Source organism: Gymnoscopelus braueri (assembly GCF_963280865.1).
Source record: "Gymnoscopelus braueri genome assembly, chromosome: 19".
In the NCBI taxonomy this organism is placed as follows: Eukaryota; Metazoa; Chordata; class Actinopteri; order Myctophiformes; family Myctophidae; genus Gymnoscopelus; species Gymnoscopelus braueri.
In genome coordinates this window covers 980,661-1,000,615 of record NC_137621.1, presented here as the reverse complement: position 1 = coordinate 1,000,615, position 19,955 = coordinate 980,661, and the positions used below count along the sequence as shown (strand labels likewise).

The 19,955-nt window shown below is 39.0% G+C and overlaps 1 protein-coding gene across 1 annotated transcript in view; it reads right to left on the bottom strand.

Moving 5' to 3' along the window:
- LOC308075179 (GTPase IMAP family member 8-like) overlaps nt 1-19,300 on the bottom strand; it is a 26,691-nt gene extending 7,391 nt beyond the window's left edge. The window contains exons 1-9 of the mRNA XM_080414852.1: nt 19,210-19,300; nt 16,216-16,294; nt 14,663-14,708; nt 13,863-14,564; nt 8,804-9,400; nt 4,760-4,795; nt 4,595-4,627; nt 2,991-3,221; nt 2,355-2,507 (exon numbers count right to left, since the gene is read on the bottom strand). Of these exons, the coding sequence (XP_080270978.1) occupies nt 2,355-2,507; nt 2,991-3,221; nt 4,595-4,627; nt 4,760-4,795; nt 8,804-9,400; nt 13,863-14,564; nt 14,663-14,699 (1,789 nt within the window). The 5' untranslated portion in view covers nt 14,700-14,708; nt 16,216-16,294; nt 19,210-19,300. The remainder of the gene's footprint in view (nt 1-2,354; nt 2,508-2,990; nt 3,222-4,594; nt 4,628-4,759; nt 4,796-8,803; nt 9,401-13,862; nt 14,565-14,662; nt 14,709-16,215; nt 16,295-19,209) is intronic.
- Between the last annotated feature and the right edge of the window lie 655 nt (nt 19,301-19,955).

Below are 19,955 nucleotides of genomic sequence, written 5' to 3'. Positions count from 1 at the left end.
CCCATAGGCTGCAAGCCTATGGGGTTATGGGGGGGTATGGGGCTGGGCTGTGTCGTTTAACTTAAAAAAAGGGTCCAAATCCTTCTATTTTTTTTTTCAGCGTTTGTTTTAAAAGAGCCGATCTACAAGCCCATTTTCAAATAGCCAATGTATATGAGGTTAAAGTGCCTAGACCAAAGCTATACCAATCTTACCTGCTGACAGTTTGGACACCAGACAGACAGACGGACGGACGACTCAAGGTGGTCAACAATGCACTCTCTCACATACAGGCGGTGGTCAAATAAGACTCCCTGTGCACAAATGATGGATTTATTGAGCATTGAAGGATCTACAACAGTGGCTTTTCAAATGTCAAGATTATATCCATGAATTCAGACCATGTGCATGTTGTCAATATATCAACAACAAGCTAAGGCAGGGGTATTCAACATTTTTTAATGTTTTATATACAAATATTGTATAATTATGTATAACATTGAGATTCATATGTATAAACATACCATGTTATTGTGCATTCAATACTAAGCAATTAAAATAATAGATGGATTAATATATTCATGCTTTTAATTCAAACATACATGTACAAGGTACAGTGAGTAGGGTGGCTATGTACTGCCATTTATTAATTTATAAACATACATACTCAGTTTGAACTGAGAACCAATGTCAATACTACCAACAATCTGTCAATTGCACAATAATCATGTATACAAGCTATTCAAAACAGATAGAATCATGATTTATTTTAAACATAAATATGGAAAATATTTTAAAAATATATTTAAAGAAAGTTTGACATTTTTGAAAAAAAAAAAAAAAAATCTAATCAAGCAACAATTTCTCGGACCCCTGCAGCACGTCCGCGGACCCCCTAGGGGTCGCGGACCCCTGCAGTACCTCCGCGGACCCCCTGTTGAAGACCTCTGTCTAAGTTTTCATTTTATTTGTGCTCTTTCTCACACTGTGTGTGTGTGTGTGTGTGTGTGTGTGTGTGTGTGCTGATGTCAAATAAAGTTATAGCAGCTGCTAGCAGCTAACTATTAGCCACAACATTAGCTAAACATACTATTCGACTGAAATGATATCTGAATTTGCTAAATGTACTCAAATACAACCCCAACACAACATCACACTTAAACTATAACAAATATTTGCTGTTAAACATAATTATTAATGATTAAAAACTCACCTTAGAAGACTAGGATGAGTGGCTGCATTCAGATTCAGACAGACAGGCGGAGTGATATCTGTGAGGCTCGAGGCTCTAGTCTACACAGTGCAATGTTGTAGAAAGTGGAGTGATATGGTGTGTTCTAGAAAAAAAATAGTTCCAAGCTCAAGAAAAGAGCGGCAAATGATGTGGGAATGTAATATGGGCTGCCCACACTAAAAACGCATGGGGCCCAAAGGTACAAATCTGCTCTTGGCCCTGAACGGACAGACCAACACTGGCCCACTATGGGCTGGCCCCAGCCCAGCCCGCAAGTGTGGGCTGCCCACAGCAAGCCCACGGTGAGACCACAGCTGTGGGCCTCACTTGGGCAAACCCGCTATGGGCCTGTGCAGGTTTGGTGCGGGCTTGGCATAGCCCTCCCACACATAGCCTGCATGGGCCCCACAGGGGCGCGCTTGCAGGGTATAGCAGACTAACACTGTGTGATCATTCACACCCAATGACCTTCATAGTGTGGCAATGTTTTAGCCTGGCATGGCCAGACTAATATCACTGTGTAGATATTAGACTAATATCACTGTGTAGATATTAGACTAATATCACTGTGTAGATATTAGACTAATATCACTGTGTAGATATTAGACTAATAGCACTGTGTAGATATTAGACTAATATCACTGTGTAGATATTAGACTAATATCACTGTGTAGATATTAGACTAATATCTCCAGGAGTATTAGACTAATATCACTGTGTAGATATTAGACTAATATCACTGTGTAGATATTAGTCTGGATTCTGTCTGGAACCTGCATTTCCAAGGGGTGGATAAAAAATGCCTCTGGTGATAAACCCGCCCCACATTTGCATACTGGGCCCTGATTGGTGCCCCACAACTTAGGGGGAGCGACATCCAATCACAACTGTGAGGGGCCAGACCAAATCTTCCGAGGGCAATATTGTTTATTCGTCTGGTTTCCAGGCTAGCAATCTTTATGTGTTCATAAACACGCAAAAGTCTTAGTTTACAGCAAGTTTAAACGTACTGTGTAAAGTGTATTTTAAGATTATTATTATTTTTTAATTTAAAGTACTGAATGCATCCTCAGAATTCATAAAAGTGCAACTTTTATGAATGATCACACAATGTTTGAAAGAGTAACATGGTTTCACTCACGTTTCTGGTCTGCTTCTGTCTGTTTCTGGCCTAACTTCTCCACAGCATCTGTGAGCTTGTTTATTTGGTCCTGCTGGTCCTCGTTCACTTTCTGTTGTTGTTGTTCTTTGATGGTGGCTTTTTGTGTCACATCCAGGGCCAGTGATGTCACTTCTATAGAACATATACAGGAGAAAGAACATGTAAGTTTAGATGAATCACAGACATTTTAACAACGTCAAATAATCATACCATTTCTCATTGTATTCAATATAAATCTTGTCTAACTCTCTCCAGAGTTTTAATTCTCTTGATATTTTGTGTTACAAAGTCTTACTTCATTAACCTAATACCATGCTGCTCATTATTTTTGAATTATTAAAATTATAAAGTTAAATCTTAATGAGCCTACTCTCAACTACTGTTTGTGAGAACATTCACAATCATTCACAATGACCTTCATTGTATGGTTGTAATCTGCATGTGTTCATACACTCTCAACAGTCTTAGTTTACACCACATGGAATTATCATCAATAGAACAATTATAAGCTTTTGGTTTTCAACATAATTTAAAGTAATGTCATGAAACTGAATTTATCATCAGAGATGTAACATGATCACACAGTGTTTGAAAGACTAACATGGTTTCACTCACGTTTCTTGTCTGCCTCTGTCTGTCTCTGGCGGATCTTCTCCAGGTCCCTCTGCATTTCTTTCCTTTGGTCCTGGCTCGCTTCAAACTGAGCTGTGAGATTCTTCACTCGGCCGACAAGGACTGGATGCTGGTTTCTCAGCTCCTGCTGGTCCTGATCCAGTTGATGCTGCCGTCTCTTGCAGTCCTCAATCTCTTTGGTGTTTCTTAGTGTATCCAGGGACAGTGATGTGCCTTTTATAGAACATACAGAACATACATACATATAGTATATGTTAGTTTAAATTAACCACAGATGTTTTAATATCCACAATTAATCATATCTTTTCTCATATCTCTTTCAGTTGCGTTCACTGTAATATTGTTGTCTTGAAGGAAATAGAAATCTTGTGTTTTAATTATTATTGTATCTTGTTCAAACACTTTTGTCTTACAAAGTCAATTCATTTATTTAACTGATGACATCAAAGTTTTAAATAATTGTAGTGGAGTAAAAATACAATATTTGCCTCTGAGATGTAGTGGAGTAGAAGTAAAAGTACAGAAAATTGGAAATACTCCAGTAAAGTAAAAATACCTCAAAACTGTACTTAAGTACAGTACTTGAGTAAAAGTACTTAGTTACTTTACACCACTGGACTTAGTCTATCCTCGGCTGGACCATGCTGGGCGACAACGGCTACTGAAATGACTGAGTGGAAGTACAGGAAGTACCGCCCTAGGAAGTTATGTTGATGTTTTGTAGATGAAAACCATGTTGTGATTGGTCCAAAAAGACAGCTTCCAGGGGAAGTATAAAATTTACAATGTAAGTCCTTCCCTACACACTCGTTCTGCCTCAGGTCATTACCACACGTTTCTTCTCTGAGAAGAGAAAAGCCTGGGAACGAGGTTCCTGCTGGACTAACAAGGAACTAGCATATGGGATAAAAAACAAACTAAACAAGCTACAATACTAGTGGTTATCAGAGGGCTTCAACGTTTTTCAGGCCAGGACCCCCTAACTGAGAGAGAGATGAAGCAGGGACCCCCACTACTATAACATTGTGTTGCAGATTAAACTTTGTCATAGATGTCATAGATAGCTTGTTTGACAGCACTGTCAGCATGTTGTGTAAATACATGTGTTTTGTTTGTTTATACATTATGTTTTCTATGAATGTGTTGGATTCATGTTAATGTGTATTTTCAGACATTTAATCTGCTGCTAAAGTCTGCTAATTTTTCCCTCTACACCAAAACTCTTCACTGGAAATAGCCTATCTACAATCTACAACCGATCTACAAGCTCAAAACGTGTTGCAGTGCGACATATTTTGAGCTTGTAGATCAGCTATTTTCTGTGAATATTCCCCCACAGAATAGGGATGCTAGGGTTCAAGTGGTTAATGTAAAAAGTTACTATCACACAAACATTACCCCCCTGTGGTAACTCTGAGGACCCCCGTAGGGGGTGATAGAATTTTGGGTGAGAAATGGGCAATGCAGCTGCTCAATCTGGATTATTTCACATATAAAAGGGCTAGTTAATTAATTAATTCATTCAATAATTCATTCATTCTTAATATGTGGGTGTCTCCATAGAGTCAAGTGTAAACAACACTTACCTGGGACACATGAGGCTGTTCCTTTGGATTCTGCTGTAAGAAATAAAACAGCATTCAAATTAAATTAAAATGCAAACATGTGAGCTAATATGACCTAGACAACATGGATTCACTGAGCAATCAATCATCTTTACATCTTTAGAGTCAACAGACTTTAAACAGTACCTGGGACAGGTGAGTGCTGCACTGCTTTGGGTTTAGCTGTAAGAAATAAAACCACATTCAAATGAAATTAAAATGCAAACATGTGTAATATGGCCTAGAAAAGTTAGAAACAAACTGTTAAGTTGTTAAGTCAATTAACACAGTGTCAAACACACAGTCATAGTTGTAGCTAAATGCATTAATAAAGGATGTCATTTTCACCTGGTGAAATTGTAAAACATGTATAAAGTCCCGTTCACATATAGCCAAAGTGCAGGAAGTATAGAGGAACGGCCACTGATCTTGTGTGGCAGAAGTTTTGTCTACCTAGTAATGTTTCAGGAATGTACTGGGGGAATAAAATCTTCTCTGTAGTGAAAACACATAACGTAATGTTACTGGATAGCGTCATGACATTGAGCATTGATTTCAGCCAGAGAGAGACAGTCAGTCAGTCACTTTGGATAGAGCCAGCATGCTTAGATTAATGTGGTGCTTAATAGCGAGACGAGAGAGAGACAGAAACTGTTCAGTGACAAAATGTTGACAATGCTCTGAGGAAGGAGAAACTTATATGTGTTGCATGAAGAAGATGGCTTGTCCTAAGATGTAAGTTAAAGCTCTGTTTATAGGGAGCGGGGGTGAGAGAGAAAAGAGAAAGGCAGGCACACTGAATGAAATGAAGGGATTGTGTCATGACCAGTGTTGCCCACTGCTCTGGTGTTGCCATGTCTGCTTATTAGTGATGAGCGGGTCGACCCGTAACCCGCGGGACCCGCGGGTCAACCCGCGGCGCGGGTAGGTCGAGTCAGGATTTCAGAGAAAATTATGCGGTCTGAGGGTGAGCGGGTCAGCCGCTCTCCACGAAAAAAAAAAAAAAAAACCCTATTTTGACCAACATGCTTGTTTATTCAGCCCATGACAATGTTGTGCTACTGTAGACATTTAAAGGGACTTTGGGTACTTAAAAGAGCGCTATATAATATATATATATATTCCCACCGCGGGTCGCGGGGCGGGTTGAGCCATAGATTTATATATGGGTTCGCGGGGCGGGTTGAGGCGGGTCGCGTTCCGTCGTGGGTTGGGGCGGGGCGGGTCATGAAAAAACCCGACCCGCACATCACTACTGCTTATTATAAGCAACCTTGTTTTTTTCTGTGAAGTTGCTTGTAAATATTGGTAGTATAGTTGCAGGTTGCTTTTTCTTTGTTGTGAGCTTGTAGATCAGCTATTTTCAAATAGCCGATGCATATAGGTTTATGTACCCCATGTGGCCTATAATAGTCACTTCTTTTGGGCTTGTTTTCATAGACCTGGTTGCTTATTTCTCTCGCAAAATCTGGCAACACTGGTCGCGACACAGCTATCTTGTATGATGAATTAATGTAGCCGTTAAAGAAATAGAGCGAATTTGGCATTTCAAGATATGTGGTCTTGGACATGAGAATTTAGGCTAGAAACAGGAACTGGCAACTCCACCAGTTAACCCCCGCGTCCCCGTGATAATAATTGAGCCTCTGTTCTTTCAATGGATTAAAATTACAATCTCACATGCTTATAGTGCGAGTTTAAAGTCCTAAACCGTTAAGAAAATAAACAAATGAAAACGGTGGCTTATCAGGCAATACCAGAACTTTTGCTGCCAAGGAGGGCATGTGAAAACAGCCTCTCACATTGACATTCCAGCAAGTTATGATAATTATTTTTGCTGGAAAGATTCTGGCAGTGTAGTGAAAACGTGGCTTAAGACCCTGTTTGGCTGGACTGCAGGGTGATGTATGTTATTATTTATGAATATACAGGTATCACTTAATAAGGCATTACTAAATAACGTTATTTACATAAATTAATGTGAAGTACATTTTCTTCCGGTTTCATTGTACAATGTAAGTCAGTGAGGAGACTATTTTTGGATGATCAATTTTTAGCCTAATCAATGGAGCAACGGAGTGACAGTAAGATATCTTGTCAGTTGGACTAGTTCCATCATGACAACAAGGTACACAACTCAAACCTCTACCAAAGTGTCGTTGTACTTTAAGATTTTGCCGTCTTGGGAGTGAGAATGCGTTGTATTCCCATGGCCAGGTTTTGGTGTCCAGAAATACCTGGTAGCGACCACTCCGAGGTCAAAGATTTGACATTAGGTTTGGGGGCCGACTGTTCTTGTATTCCTTTTGAATGCTTAAGTATTTTTTTAAAGGAAGTACTCCAGTATTTTAACTCAAGTACAAATTTGACAGAGCAACTTTCACTTGCAGTAATATTTGATCACGTACTGGAGTTGAGTACTTGGTTGCTACCAGTGGTGGAAAAAGTACTCAAATGTTTTACTTAAATAAAAGTACCAATACTGCAATGTAGAATTTACTTGAGTAAAAGTACAAAAGTATTGGCATCAAAATGTACTTAAAGTACCAAATGTAAAAGTACTAAAATGTTTGAAAATAGCAGATCTATGTGAGCTTGTAGATCATTTTCAATGGTATAAAATAGGGCTAAAGTGGTTACTGCATGTTTTATAATGTAATGATGTACATCTGCAAAGTAACTAGTAACTCAAGTTTTCAAATAATTGTAGTACAATATTTGCCTCTGAGATGTAGTGGAGTAGAAGTAAAAGTATATAGACAATTACAAATACACCAGTAAAGTAAAAGTACCTCAAAATTGTACTTAAGTACAATACTTGAGTAAATGTACTCAGTTACTTTACACCACTGCGGTGAATATGAACGGGTTAGGTTGATTTGATTACATACTATTGTCTGTGCTATATTATTACTATGTTCTCACACACCATGAAGGTAGACTGAATGAAGTCACCCCACATACAGCATGGAACTATTATCGTTCCTGCATGGCTCCCCCAGGCTTTTTTTCTTTTGTAACAAAAAAAAAAGCCTGGGTTTCCGAGGCTATGGAACTATTAACCAATGGATGAACTGTCTATGAAACAGTGACATCACGGACTAATCCTTTAAGGAATAGTCAGGCTGAATGGTGAGCAGGGTACTTAATGCAGAGAAATATTATACTTAAATATGATAGTTATCATGCAATGTAAAACTATTCAGGCAGTGTCTTCCTTTTACTGGAAATGTGTACAAAAAGGTTGGCACCGATAGCGCCATAATCACGCACGCACGCACACACACACACACACACACACACACACACACACACACACACACACACACACACACACACACACACACACACACACACACACACACACACACACACACACACACACACACACACACACACACACACAAAACTAATATTGTACTTTTGACTCCACTTCATTTCTAGGAAGGAAAGAAGTGCATTATGAAATACTAACTTAAAGGAATAGTTCACCCCGAAAATGACTGATTTTCTATCAATTAACTCACCCCATGAAGCCTTGAATTCATGGAGATGTTTTAGTTTTTGTCTCATTCCTGAGACAATCATTTGACGACCGTGTGTATATCTGGTAGGAGACACAAAGAGTCTCCTTTGTGTCTCCTACCGGATACATTAGCCGGTAGGAGACACAAAGAGTCTCCTTTGTGTCTCCTACCGGATACATTAGCCGGTAGGAGACACAAAGAGTCTCCTTTGTGTCTCCTACCGGATACATTAGCCGGTAGGAGACAGTAATCTAATGATTGTCTCAGGAATGTTACAACAAAAAAAAGTCCATGAATTCAAGGCTTCATGGGGTGAGTGGTTGATAGAATTACTGAACTACTCCTTTAAGCCAAATGTCAAATATAGTGAAAATAGCAGATCTACAAGCTTACAAATCTGCTATTTTCACTATTTCTGATATGTTTTGAAGATTTCTGGGATTTATTTTTGGGGGAAAGTACAAATTTGACAGTGCAACTTTCAATTGTAGTGTAATATTTGACCGGGAGTATATTTACTTTGACTCAAGTAGCCTATAGGCCTACTGCAGTTGAGTACTTTGTCCACTATTGGGTGATACATCTTTTGGCCTGAATTTTAACCCACACAATCATTAGCATGTTAGCATTATGTTTAATAGAAGACAAACAGTTAAATACTCACTGTCAGGTGTTGCTGGACGTCCTGTTCCATAATGGTCCATCTCCTCTATCTTCAACAACAGCTCAGTGACCCGAGTGTCATCACCCCTGTTCTCATTGTTGAAGACGTGGTACCTGTTCCCACACTTCTTTACAAGCCTCTGGAGGCCCTCTCCTTCACTCTCAATGTACTGCTCAATGGATTTACCTCTTAGAAAGTCTCCATGTGTGAACAGTATCATAGTGTGACTCCACACTCTCTGACTGAGAATCTGCATGTGTTCCTCCATGTTTTTACACTCATCAGCTGTACATGACTCGCCTGCTCTTATAACCAGGAGGAGACCATGTGGTCCTGGAGGACACAGAGATGCACTACGAGCTATCTGCTGTTTGATCAGCTCAGGTGTTTCATTTAGAGGGTGTACCTTCCACCATCCTGGAGTGTTTACCACAGTGACCTGTCGTCCTCCTACGTCTCCCTGTCTCTTCTCACACTGAACTGTTCTCTCTAAACTAAACTGCTCTGAACCCAGGATGGTGTTTCCTGATGAACTCTTCCCTGACCATTTAGGTCCCAGAAGTATAATTCTCATCTCTGACAGATGGAGGTCATCACCTGAAATATAAGAAAGAACACATTAAACATTTAAGACCTGGAACGCATGTGTGTCACGTTTTGATTTGAGCTAAAAAGCATTATTTTACACTTTGGCTATTCAAAAATAGCAGATCTACAAGCTCATAGCGCGGCACCGAGTGCCGCGCTATGAGCTTGTAGATCTGCTATTTTTGAAAAATCGTGAAAATATGTGCAAATCTTTGAATATGTATTGTTTTCAAGCAAACATTTTTAACTCAAATCTGTGCTTCTGGGGGGTCCCTGGAACAACATATTTTGAGATGGGGGTCTGAGGCCAAATACATATCATTTTGGGGGTCTTTGACATGAAAAGGTTTGAGAACCACTGATATAGAAACATACGCTTTTTCAGAATATTGTTGGGATTTAGAAGACATTTGTAGAATCGGCTTCAGGTCTTAATGGGTTAAAAATGTATCTGTGTGTGTGTGTGTGTGTGTGTGTGTGTGTGTGTGTGTGTGTGTGTGTGTGTGTGTGTGTGTGTGTGTGTGTGTGTGTGTGTGTGTGTGTGTGTGTGTGTGTGTGTGTGTGTGTGTACTGTAACAAAGAGTACATTTACTGAGTAGAGTACTGTACTTAAGTAAAACAATATAATTGTATCTTAACTTGAGTATTAACATGCTTTGGATACTTATGAATTTCCCTCCACTACATTTCAAAGACAAATATCTTACTTTTGACTCCACTACATTTCTAGGAAGGGAAAAGTTACATTAGGAATTAAAGGAATAGTTCACCCAAAAAGTGACTTATTTTCAATCACCCCATGAAGCCTTGAATTCATGGAGATCTTTACATTTTTGTGTCATTCCTGAGACAATTTGATGACCGGCAGAGTCTCAAATGCAGGTCAATTAAGTCTCCTACCGGCAATGGTAAATGTTTTACTTAAAGGGCAAGACCACTTTGGTAGAGGTTTGGGTTGTGTAGTTACCTTGCCATTATATGTAACTCCAAAGGTGGACAAAAAAATCAAAAATAATTGCTCCATTGATTAGAAATTGATAATTCAAAATATGCTCCTCATTGACTTACATTGTACAGTGAAACAGCTCTTTTTTTGGGGTGAACTACTCTAAACCCTATTTAAAATATAGTGAAAAAAGCAGATCTACAAGCTCATAACGTGTAGATCAGTTATTTTCACTATTTGTCATGAGACAAAGTATAGAGGGGTTAAATGGTTAAATGAAAATGATACAAATAAAACCATTCTGTGTTTTGAGAACCATTCCATTCCTGTTGAGTGTGTATTCACCCAATAGACCTACAGTATATCACTTACTGCTGTGCTTCTCAAAGTGGGGTCTGGGGACCCCCAGGGGTCCTTCAGGGGGGTCCAAGAGGTCCCCAGCAAAATGAGGAACAGTTTAAACACTTAAGCCTTTATTTTAAACGTATTCAAAATAGCCGATCTACAAGCTCACATCATGTCACGATGTGACACGTTGTGAGCTTGTAGATCTGCTGTTTTTGAAAAATCATGACAAATCTTCTCTTATGGGGGTCCCTGGCACAACATGTTTTCAATTGGGGGTCTGTGGTCAAATCCATATCAATATGGGGGTCCTTGACATGAAGCAGTGACTTACAGTAAACTACAGTAATAACAGAGTTGTCTCTCACTCATAGTTCAGATGTACAAATTCATTGAAACATTTTTAAATGCTGTGTCTTTAATATCAATGCATGTTTCTGTTGCTGTTTTGAAATGTTGACATTTCAAAAAACAAAACAAAAACACAGATATACAAGTTCACAATGAGCCGCATAACGACACGTGTGAGCTTTTAGATCTGCATCTTCGACCAAATTTGAAATAGGGCTCAAGTATTTAATTCATAATGCACTTTTTCCCTTCCTAGAAATGTAGTGGAGTCAAAAGTACAATATTTGTCTTTGAAATGTAGTGGAGTGAAATTCAAGTATCCAATAAATACAAATACTCAAGTAAACATACTCAAGTACAGTAGTGAAGCAAATGTACTTTGTTACAGACACACATTGTTAAGTGTAAATTAAAAAATAAAACACATTGTATATCATTGCTGTCAGGCAGAAACCTTGTATCTCCATGTTTCAAATTCATTTTTTTTCTAAATGAACGCCCTACTTTTCATACAAGAGTGTCAAAATATTTTACAAATGTTCATTTAAAAAAATAATTAAAATATTAAAATATAAATAAAATATTTGCACAAATTCTCAAAGATTTTTCAAAAACAAATAGCAGATCTACAAGCTCGTAGCGCGGCACTCGGTGCCACGCTATGAGCTTGTATATCTGCCATTTTTGAATAGCCAAAGAAATCTAATAATGACACTCAGATGCGTACCTAATGGGTTAAATAGCAGTAGTTTAGAACATGTCAGTCTTAACCCTGGTGGAGGAAGCTTGCACTGCATGCTGAAACATTGCTCTTTTATAAATACATTTTTACATCTGAACTATGAGTGTTCAGTAACTTATTTTAAGTGTAGAATCATATTTATATCATGACAACCCTGACAGGGACGTGTTGTTTATGAAAGTATGTTAAAGTCATGTTGAACTTTGGTACAACCTTGACTTGTATTATAGCTACAGAACCTGCTCATCATATAAGTCCATATATGGTCAATCATCTTTATCAGTGACTGCTGTGCTGTGATTGGTCAACAGAGAATAGTGATATTTATCTCTCTATTCACTGTCAATGTATGACTAAACAGATCTCACACTTTTAACACATAAAGAGCACAAATAAAGACAATTAATACTTAGTTTTATGAATCTCCTGTAAATGTGTTGTTGTGCTTGTTTTTGTCTTAAGACCTGAAGCCAATTCTATACAAATGCTTTCTAAATCAATAGTTCTCAACGTGTCAAGGACCCCCAAAATGTATATGGCCATGAACCGACCCCCATCTGAAAAGGTTTTGTGCTAGGGACCCCCCAGGAGATAAGATTTGACTAAAAGAAAATAACAAAATTATTCAGACTTTTTCAACACTTTTAACATTTAAAAAAAATATAAAACAATAGCAGATGTACAAGCTTGCAGAGCTTGTACATCTGCTATTTTTGAATAGCTAACGTATAAAATATGGATAAAGGGGTTAAAATGATTTGTTGCTTTATGTAGTGACCACATATCCTTTTGTTAAAAATCAACCTTTTCCATTTGTGTGAGTCACTCTTTGGACAGACTGAAATAATAGACGCTTGTTTGTTGAAGAAATAGAATGTCCACTCCAGGTTTGGTTAAGTTTCAAATTAAAGATGTTTATTTTCTTTCTTGCAGAAATGCAAACATGAAAAGAAAATTAAAACTGGTTGTAGAATAAAATAATAGATTTAAATTAAATCTCCCGCACGCCAACAAGGTCTAAAGACTGTGTGCTTTTCAGTCCGTCACGCCCCTAGCATGACGCACATGTCCTTATAAGGGAGACCTGCTGGGGACTGAGCACACTGCAGCCATACACACCACAATACAAGGCCAATAAATAAATAATATTGAATATAAAGAACTGGCTCCTACACTTTATATATATCTAAAATCTAAAATGACACAAATGCTTTCCCAGAAAAAACCTATGTTGCTACATCAGTGGTTCTCACACTTTTTCATGTCAAGGACCCCCAAGATGATATATATTTGGCCGCGGACCCCCATCTCAAAATATTTGGTTCCAGGGACCCCAGAAGCAAAGATTATAGTTACAAATGTTCACTTACAAATATATATTCAAAGATTTGCAAAAAAATTATGAAGATTTTTCAAAAATAACAGATCTACAAGCTCGTAGCGCGGCACTCGGTTCCAGGTCTTAATGGGTTAATACAATGAATCCGGGAACACATCAGTGTCATTTTAGATTTCTTTGGGCTATTCAAAAATAGCAGATCTACAAGCTCATAGCGCGGCACCGAGTGCCATGAGCTTGTAGATCTGTTTTTTTTTTTATCGTAGTAAATTTGGGCAAATCTTTGAATGTATTATTTTTAAAGCGAACATTTGTAAATCTTTGCTTCTGCTGGGGGTCCCTGGAACAAACTATTTTGAGATGGGGGTCCACGGCCAAATACATATTATTTTGGGGGTCCTTGACATGAACACGTTTGATAGGATTTAGAAGACATTTGTAGAATCCCCCAGAAGCAAAGATTTGAGTTAAAAAATGTTTGCTTTTACAAATGTATATTCAAAGATTTGCAAAAATATTCACGATTTTAAAAAGTAAATAGCAGATCTACAAGCTCATAGCGCGGCACTCGGTGCCGCGCTATGAGCTTGTAGATCTGCTATTTTTGAATAGCCCAAAGAAATCTAAAATGACACAGATGCGTTCCCGGATTCATTGGATTAATGGTGATCATTGATTCAAAGCTGTGTCTGTGTACCTGAGAAGTGTGTTAGTGACAGATGTGATTTATTTGTAAATCATTACATACCCATCATTGACCTGATGCTCTCTCGTTGTTTCTTCACCTTCATCTGTCGTCGTGCTGCTCCCTCATCCTGTGTTCTCCTTTTCATCTTAGTCTCCTCTAACACTCTTCTGTCTATCTCAAAACAGCCTCCTTTATCTCCTGCCACCTCCTGTATCTTGTCCAACAGCTGTGTGACCTGAGTGTCATCACCCCTGTTCTTATTGTTGAAGACATGGTACCTGTTCCCACACTTCTTTACAAGCCTCTGTAGGCCCTCTCCTTCACTCTCAATGTACTGCTCAATGGATTTACCTCCTAGATAGTCTCCCATGGAGAACAGTATCATAGTGTGACTCCACACTGTCTGACTGAGAAGCTGCACATGTTCCTCCATGTTTTTATACCAATCAGCTTTACGTGAGGTTCCTGCTCTTATAACCAGGAGGAGAGCATGTGGTCCTGTAGGACACAGAGATGCACTGAGAACTATATCCTGTTTGATCAGCTCAGATGTTTCATTTAGAGACTGATTCATAAACCATCCTGGAGTGTTGACCACAGTGACCTGTCGTCCTCCTACGTCTCCCTGTCTCTTCTCACACTGATCTGTTCTCTCTAAACTAAACTGCTCTGAACCCAGGATGGTGTTTCCTGATGAACTCTTCCCTGAACCTATATGTCCCAGAAGTATAATTCTCATCTCTGAGGGTGTTTTCCTGTGGCCTGGAAATACAAGATGAATATTCATACATTATCTCAAATTAATTTAAAATGGTAAATATTTGGGACAATATGATCATATCAATCATTGACTGGTTCACCTGAATGTGAGGCCATCTCTGCAGATTTACTGTTCATCTTTTCTTCCTAAAAGAAAGAAGGTAAAAACAGATAAAAAGTACTGTAAACAAACATCCAGACACATGTATGGTTATAGAGTGGATATGGAGTGATTTTATAGATGTATATATCAGGTATTATACAAGTATCATATACGGTCTGTATCAGTGGTTCTCACACTGTTCTGTTTCATTTCAAGCTGCTCCTTAACTCTGAGAGTGTTCAAATGGAACCAAAGGGACCCTTAAGAGTCCATTTGGTTCCATTTGTACACTCTCAGAGTTACAGACTCGTAAGGGTCCATTTGGAACCCCCCTTTAAGAATGGTTAAAGGTTAATTCAATGGTTAAACCCTAACCCTGAGGGTCCTTGGACCCCACTTTGAAGAACCACTGCTCTATAGATGTATAATTCCTTAACTGTACACACACACACACACACACACACACACACACACACACACACACACACACACACACACACACACAGAGATTGTGTGTGTGTGTGTGTGTGTGTGTGTGTGTGTGTGTGTGTGTGTGTGTGTGTGTGTGTGTGTGTGTGTGTGTGTGTGTGTGTGTGTGTGTGTGTGTGTGTGTGTGTGTGTGTGTGTGTGTGTTGTTGTTGTTTTTTTGAGGGGGGGGGGGGTTCTGAATTTTTCCACCATGTGTTGCAGAATTGTGTAGTCCTCCGTAGTCACACCAGGGGCCACCTGTGGGAGGTCCATCAGGGCCCCTGGGGGTCCATCAGGGCCCCTGGGGGTCCATCAGGGCCCCTGGGGGCCTCAGGTTCACTGTTGCTCTTATTCTAGGGTTGGGATCCAGAGGAACCAGATCCAACATTTATGAAACCAGAAAGTGTTCCATCACATTTAGAAGCGTTTCCAGACCCAGGTATTTATCACACTGTCAGATCTGATATGAGGTCTTTATGTCTGATATACTATTATAATACCAGAGGTTCTATAACTCTTTCATCTCAAAGACCACCATAACTCTGAGAGTACAAATGGAACCAAAGTAAGGGTCCATTTGGTTGGATGGTGTCACACACCAGATCTAGCCTATAGATCTACAAGCTCACAACGCGTGGTGCCTCGTTGTGAGCTTGTAGATCTGCCACGTTCATCAGGGAAGTCCTTCATTTAGAGCACAGACACCACAACACCTCCACTGGATGTTGTGTTTCTACACAGACAGTTTTTAAGTGTCTTTAATCAGTATTCAGACATTTGATAATCATTGTATCTGACACGCCCCCTAAATCATCAATACTAGGAGCAGTAAAGGTTTATTTACAGAACAGTGGGGGGTCATTTATTTTGTCAGCTAGAAGACTGTCTGTGTCCAGACAGGTGTTCTTTTATGGAGGTTTTGAAGGAGGGTGGGAGTCACACTTTGTGACGTCTGGTGGTAATAGTAGGCATTACACATTTTGGTGGCATAATATCGTAGAATTAATTCATCCTATATTTGTGCCGAATCTGCAGCTTCACTATTTGGACATTTAATTAGTGTTAACTAGTGTCCAGTCTTACTTTGTCCTCTCGTGGTTTAACTGGGTGTCTTCAGTCCAGGTGTGGTTGTGAATCTCTGTCCACTCTGTAGACAGTCATCCTATTGGACACACACACACACACACACACACACACACACACACACACACACACACACACACACACACACACACACACACACACACACACACACACACACACACACACACACACACACACACACACACACACACACAGTAAAGAGAAAGAGTTTATGCTAGACACTGTTATGTGTTACCAATGAATGGGCATGCAATAATATGTATGTTTTTCTTTTTAATTGTGACTGATCTAGATATAGAACAATGTATTAAAAAGTAATCCAACTGCAGTTACTTCTGTAATTAGATTCTTAGTATAGGTCATAACTTATTGTATAAGTGCCACTGTATTCACATTCTACATTGTGTCACATGTTGTAGAAGTCATAATGTATTCACATTCTACATTGTGTCACATGTTGTAGAAGTCATAATGTATTCACATTCTACATTGTGTCACATGTTGTAGAAGTCATAATGTATTCACATTCTACATTGTGTCAGATGTTGTAGAAGTCATAATGTATTCACATTCTACATTGTGTCAGATGTTGTAGAAGTCATAATGTATTCACATTCTACATTGTGTCACATGTTGTAGAAGTCATAATGTATTCACATTCTACATTGTGTCACATGTTGTAGAAGTCATAATGTATTCACATTCTACATTGTGTCAGATGTTGTAGAAGTCATAATATATTCACATTCTACATTGTGTCACATGTTGTAGAAGTCATAATGTATTCACATTCTACATTGTGTCACATGTTGTAGAAGTCATAATGTATTCACATTCTACATTGTGTCACATGTTGTAGAAGTCATAATATATTCACATTCTACATTGTGTCACATGTTGTAGAAGTCATAATGTATTCACATTCTACATTGTGTCACATGTTGTAGAAATCATAATGTATTCACATTCTACATTGTGTCACATGTTGTAGAAGTCATAATGTATTCACATTCTACATTGTGTCAGATGTTGCTCATTCATTTATCCATCCAACCATCCATGAGGCAACAATCCATTCTGTATTTTATACTAGTGAGTTCATCAACATTTAGGATTTCATGTGAATGACATTTTACATTTAAAAAAAAAAAATAGCCGATCAACAAGCTCACAACGTCTCACGCCTGTCATGTGTTCACCACGTGTCATGGGTTGTGAGCTTGTAGATTTGCTATTTTCCTTGCTTGACACTGGCAGTATAAATCAGGCATAATTCCAACCCTAACCGCTAACAAACTCTAAATATCTGAACCATAAACCCAACCTTTATCTTTAATTAATTGTAAGCATAACTCTTAAATCTTTTAAACCATAAAACAACCATTTCTCCTCTGAAGAAACAAGGCCAAATTCCAACTCTCGTCAACTTCCACACTCGCTCACTCCTCTCTCTCCTTAGCCCCGCCTCCAAGTGAGGAGGAGAGGATTAGATGTGAGTCCAGAGGAATCAAGCAGGTTGGACTGTTGGACACATTCCATTTCCTCACATTTCTGCTGTCACACTCTGACCTAGTGAGGGTATTATTTGCCGAAAGGCACGGTTTGAAAGAAATACAGAAAAAAGACTGAAAAAAGACTGAAAAATCTTCAGACAGAATCCTTGATGATGCAGAGAAGTGGGTTTTATTCACCTTTTTACAGACCAGGAAAAATCGCGGTCAACAATGAAGCACAGCTAAACTCTTATTTACAGCACTGGACAGATTGGCCCTGGGTCTACTCTCCTCAACAGTCCTTCCTTCACTGCCAAGCAGTGGCAGGTCCCCCTTCTTATATAGTCTAGGCCCCTCCCATTGGACCGTACCAATCCTGAATTGAATCCTCAATTTAACCAGTTCATTCCAAAAGTCCAGAGACATTACAATTCATATACACATTTTAAAGTGTCATCACACATTACTCAAATAATTACCCACATAATAATAATTATTTAGAGTACCCAATTTCCCACTTTACACCAACCCACAGTTGGTATGGTTCAGCATGGATGCACTGAGCATGCTCCCTACACTGAAGTCAATACAATCAAACAAATATCATTCTCTGCTACATAAACAATAAAGAATAATCCAAAATTAACCCTGTGTTGTGTGATAGCATTCCTATTATAGGTTATGGGGACATTAACACAGGAACTTACTAAAGGTGTTTTATGTAGTATCAGTGCAGGGTGAACTGCTACACTGCCTGCTCACTTCTTCTCTCTTATATGCTTATGAATGTCTGGCTACTTTTCAAAAGTAGCAGATCTACAAGCTCACAGCGTGTGACACACGGGCGGACCCTGACTTTATGGGTCTGTGGCCAATCAGCCCCCCCCCCCCCCCAACCACATACACACAAGCTGCAGCAGCAGCCGCGGTACCACATTACCTACGCTGCACACATTGAACAGTCTGAGAAAAAAACCCCAAAGTGATCCCATTTGATTAAACTGCAGAGATAAATGCCACCATCTTGTTTCTGACGCTGTGTAGAATAAGTTGATCAAATATTTTAAAATGTCTTCATTAAATACAAATGTAGCCCATTAGAAACAGGTTGTGTTCTTCATTACAGCCGGTGAGCCTGCCTGTCTGTCTGCCTGTCTGCCTGCATACCTGTCTGCCTGCTTGCTTTCTTTCTTGCTGGCCTGCCTGTCTGTCTGCCTGCCTGCTTGCGTGCAAAGAGACAGGAAGAAGCATTACGTAGAAAGCTGAAGTAATAGTATGTATGTCACATAACAGCCAAAGGTTTATAGTTGATAGTAATATGTTTTAGTATACAGTACAATATAAAACAAATACTTAGATTCATCTGTTTAACAACAGACTGAAGCAATTTGTAATAGAATAAATTGTAAAAAATAATACAAAAAAACATAACACCAGGTTATATAGATGTTGTTCTAGTTTACATCATAAGAACACTTACCTATTAACATTCATAAGCTGCAGTCTCTGTGGTTCAGAATGTTCACAATGTGTTCCTCCTACTGTGAGTTCTTATGAAGTTAGAACTGCGAGTAAACTTACTTTCATTTCCATCATATATGTAGAATGTCTAGTTGCCCCTCCCCCTCCTCTATGTAGTTCAGACTGTGATGACATCACAGGTGATAAAGAGTCATTAAGAACCACAACCAATCTGTCAACATGGAAGCTAAGGATGCAACACAATAGACTAGTATATTAGATTTATGATGTGAAGTAATTTCACATGTTATTTATATTCACCAAATCAGAGGGAGGGGTGATTTTGATTTCCTACATTACCCAACATGCATTGTGCCTCTGACTACTAGCACTCCCTGTCTCTGTTGTAGTTCTGTGACAGTGGTTCTCAAAGTGGGGTCTGGGGACTCCCAGGGGTCCTTGAGGGGATTCCAGAGGGTCCCCAGCAAAGTGTGCTTGTAGATCAGCTATTACCCAAAAATAAATATTTTTAAAAATAAATAATTTGGAAAATGTTCCAAACATTTTCACCACACAAAAGGCGGGGGGGCAAATAGATATCAATTTTGGGGTCCTTGATATAAATTAAAAAAACATATATCACATTAATAAGGTGTCATAATGTGCAGGGCTTTGTGTTTGTTGGTCCCTCCGTGTCCCTGTCTCTGTGTCCGTGTCGCTGCAGCACAGAGTGGGCAGTAGAGATGGGATTTATGTCTCTTTTAA